Raw genomic sequence first — 3,265 nt, 5'->3', positions numbered from 1 at the left:
GTCTTTCCCTACACCAAGAAGCCCTGATACAATTCCACCTCTGTACTTTTCCAGAGTGGGGGCAGTAAATAACTGAAGAAATTACTGAAAATACTGAACGCAGACCATAGGCAGTTGTTGGAGCATGAGTCTGTGAAATGTAGCTGANAAACCTCACTTGCTGCAGGGAGTGGCGTGTCTCGGGAAAGTTCAAGGGAGACCATGGACCTAGGCTTTAANGTGAGAGCAACTCCACGGGGAGTAGGATCAATAAGACAAATGAATGGGAACTTGGTTTGTACCAAATCCAAAACTAATGATGTAGTCTGGGTTCCTGATGGATTCAATGCTGGGCAGGGGACAGAGGTGCACATGCCGTGCTGGACAGGGGACGCAGGTGCCTGTGGTTTCCCAGGCAGAAAGCTGATCTCTACTTTTTTTTCTGCTGATTGATAACTGCAAAGCTGCAGGTTACAAGCACCACCTCCTCCTATATGCTACTATTTTGAAGGGCTGCCCAGGTACTTCTGGGAGTCCCTTGAGACTAAAAGCTAGAGTGCCCTCTGGAGGCGTATTGTAGCAATCTGGCAATACACAATCTTTCCAGACAAGCTTTGTCTGCCCAAGAGATTCCCACAGGGAATGGGGAAAATCAGTTCTTATTCTCAGGATGCTACTGAGAATAGGTTTTTCCTCTTCCTTCTCCTCTTTCTCCTCCTCTTTTTCCTCCTCCTCCTCTCCTTCCTCCCTCTTCCCCTCTTCCTCCCCTTTNTCCCCTCCTCTTTGTCTTCCTCTTTCTTTCCTTATCTTTTAGGAATCTATGACTCAGGTCCCACNGTGGCAGGTCCTCCAGACCCTGACAAGGTGTGGTTAAATCAGTGGGCTCTGCCGCAGGACAGTGNTCTATTGAGATTTNATACAGTGGCTGGACATAGCCCTTCACTGTCACCAGTGAGTGCATACCAGATGGTGACTAATGGACTGAAACATGTTGATTTGCTTTCTTTTTAAATACTTAAGAGTGACCCAGTTTGTAAGACTATATACAGATATAGATATAGATATTATGTGTGTATGTCTGTATGTGTTGGTAGGTGGGGTGTGCAGAGTGGGTGATATGTGGTGTCTTTGTGGTATGAGTGTGTGTGTGTGTGTGTGTATGTGGTGTGTGTGTGGTGTGTGGTATGTGTGTGGTGTGTCTGTGTGTCTGTGTGTATATATGTGTATGTAAGTGTGGGGTATGTGTGTGCGTTATGTATGTATGGTGTATATTGTGTGGTGTGGTGTGCATGTGTGTGTATGCATTATGTATGTATGCTGTATGTGGTGTGATATGATGTGTCCGTCTCTTTATGTGTTCTGTAGTGTGTATGTCTGTGTGGTGTGTGGTATGATGTGGTGTGTGTGTGGTGTGTAGTGTATATGTCTGTGTATGTGGTGTATGTGTGTGGTCTGTATGTGTGGTGTGTGGTATGTAAGTGTGGTGTGTATATGTGTAGGGTATGTGTGTAGGGTGGTGTGTGTGTGTTCAGATTAGCACAATGCAGAACAAGTTAGCTGTGCTGAGGCTCCAGGGAGAATGTAGGAAGGGGAAAATGAAGGAACTGTTTGTTCTTTCTTTCACAAATACCTTTGGTGAGAATATTGAAAACATCGCCTTTATATTAAATAAAATATGCCCAGTCTATACCAGGTGCAGAAAAAAGCATAGAAACTGAAAATCAGGAGTGCAAATGTCAGCCCATCATAACACCAACTACCTCCCACTACAGCGCACACCAGCATTCATCTCTGTACTGCACCCTCCCTATGGCTTCACATAGTGAAAGAAAGGCACTGAGTGCCTTACGGGTTGCCAGCAGGTTTAGGACACACACAGGTTCAAATCCCCATAAGTCATACATACATGAGGCCAGTATGGAGTCAACATTATTCCTCTAAGAGAGGACATCAAGAGCCATGACGGATATTCCAATTTCCTTTCACACATATCACCAAAGAAGGTATAAAATACTGAATTAAATAAATTGAAGGCTACAACCTTCAACTCCTTGCCACTGTGCCTGTTAAAGGATCATTCCCATTGAGCAGACACTGTGATGACCACTTACCCCACAGAGCCATGAAAATGGAAAAGAAGACGGTGGCTGGATTGTCAAACAGATGACTGGCCCGTGCAGTCCCACAGGCTGAGCTGAGGTTCCAATAATCACAGGACTTGTCACACAGGGGACACATGGTGAAGGCATTCTGGTGGTCACACATCTCTTTGCTGCAGTGACAGAGGTTGAAGCATCAGGGCTGTGTTTACTTGTATCAAATGGTAAAAAAGAATAAATGAGCCATCTTCCAAAGAAGTAGGTAGCTCTCTATTACTATAAACTTCCCAGAAAGCTAACGATCATCTCAGAGGTATGTGCACTGAATGATGCCTGAGGAAACCTCTTCAGGATGTGCTACATCCATATGGTTGGTAGGAGACACACANGGCTATGAATAAAGCACCACACTAAGGTTGAATTTCCTTCCTTCTTCAAGTACAGGGTGTCTTTTTATACCCTACTGGGCTGCCTTACAAATGTGTGACCTAGTCCCAAGCAGGAACAAACATGAGCATGCTTGTTTGATGGGACCAGTACAAATGTTAGCCTCCTGAGGACGTGTGTGAGGAGGAATGTTCAGAATGGTGTAAGGAGGTACTTTTCCATCATCAGAGTCTGTAACCTTTTGTGAAATGGAGACGAATAACCTCAGCCTACTAAGGATTATAACAACCGTGAAACAGGATTAGGAAGAATAAAAGGGAAGGTAAATCCTTCCAAGGATGAGATTCTCTTACACGAAGAAGGAAGTGCGAGCCAAGTGGTTCTAATGGCCTGCGTGCTAACCCATTATAAATACACTTCTATTTAATAGACTGATGGATATCGCCACAATTCATTTAGTAATGCTGGAGCCAATAACCTAAGGTGCATACGGACACTTACAAANAGGAATCAAAGAAGAGAGGCCATTTTCCAGGAAATCTAGACAAAACATCTGATCCTAAGGCCTCAGCGCTGAAGCAACTGACTTCCTTTTCCAATATGGTTTAAGTTAGTCAGCAGTTTTCAGAATGTTCCCATCTTCCCGCACCATGGAACCACTTAGAAAAAGACATTTCTGTCTCATGGGTGACATCCTTTAGGTATACCAGGACCATGTGGAAGATTACCACTCAACTATCTTATACAAAACATTTAGGAATGAAAGTAATTCCAGTTTCTCTGCTACCAGGTGGAGGGAG

The 3,265-nt window shown here is 44.2% G+C and overlaps 1 protein-coding gene across 1 annotated transcript in view; it reads right to left on the bottom strand.

Annotated features, from left to right (window-relative positions):
• Ano2 (anoctamin 2) overlaps positions 1–3,265 on the bottom strand; it is a 322,617-nt gene that overhangs the window by 170,004 nt on the left and 149,348 nt on the right. The window contains exon 10 of the mRNA XM_021164190.2: positions 2,091–2,251. Coding sequence (XP_021019849.1) covers positions 2,091–2,251 — 161 coding nt within the window. The remainder of the gene's footprint in view (positions 1–2,090; positions 2,252–3,265) is intronic.

The sequence above is a fragment of the Mus caroli genome, chromosome 6, assembly GCF_900094665.2.
Source record: "Mus caroli chromosome 6, CAROLI_EIJ_v1.1, whole genome shotgun sequence".
Taxonomy (NCBI): Eukaryota; Metazoa; Chordata; class Mammalia; order Rodentia; family Muridae; genus Mus; species Mus caroli.
The sequence above is the reverse complement of the archived record's forward strand: the minus strand, read 5'-3'. Positions and strand labels throughout refer to the sequence as shown.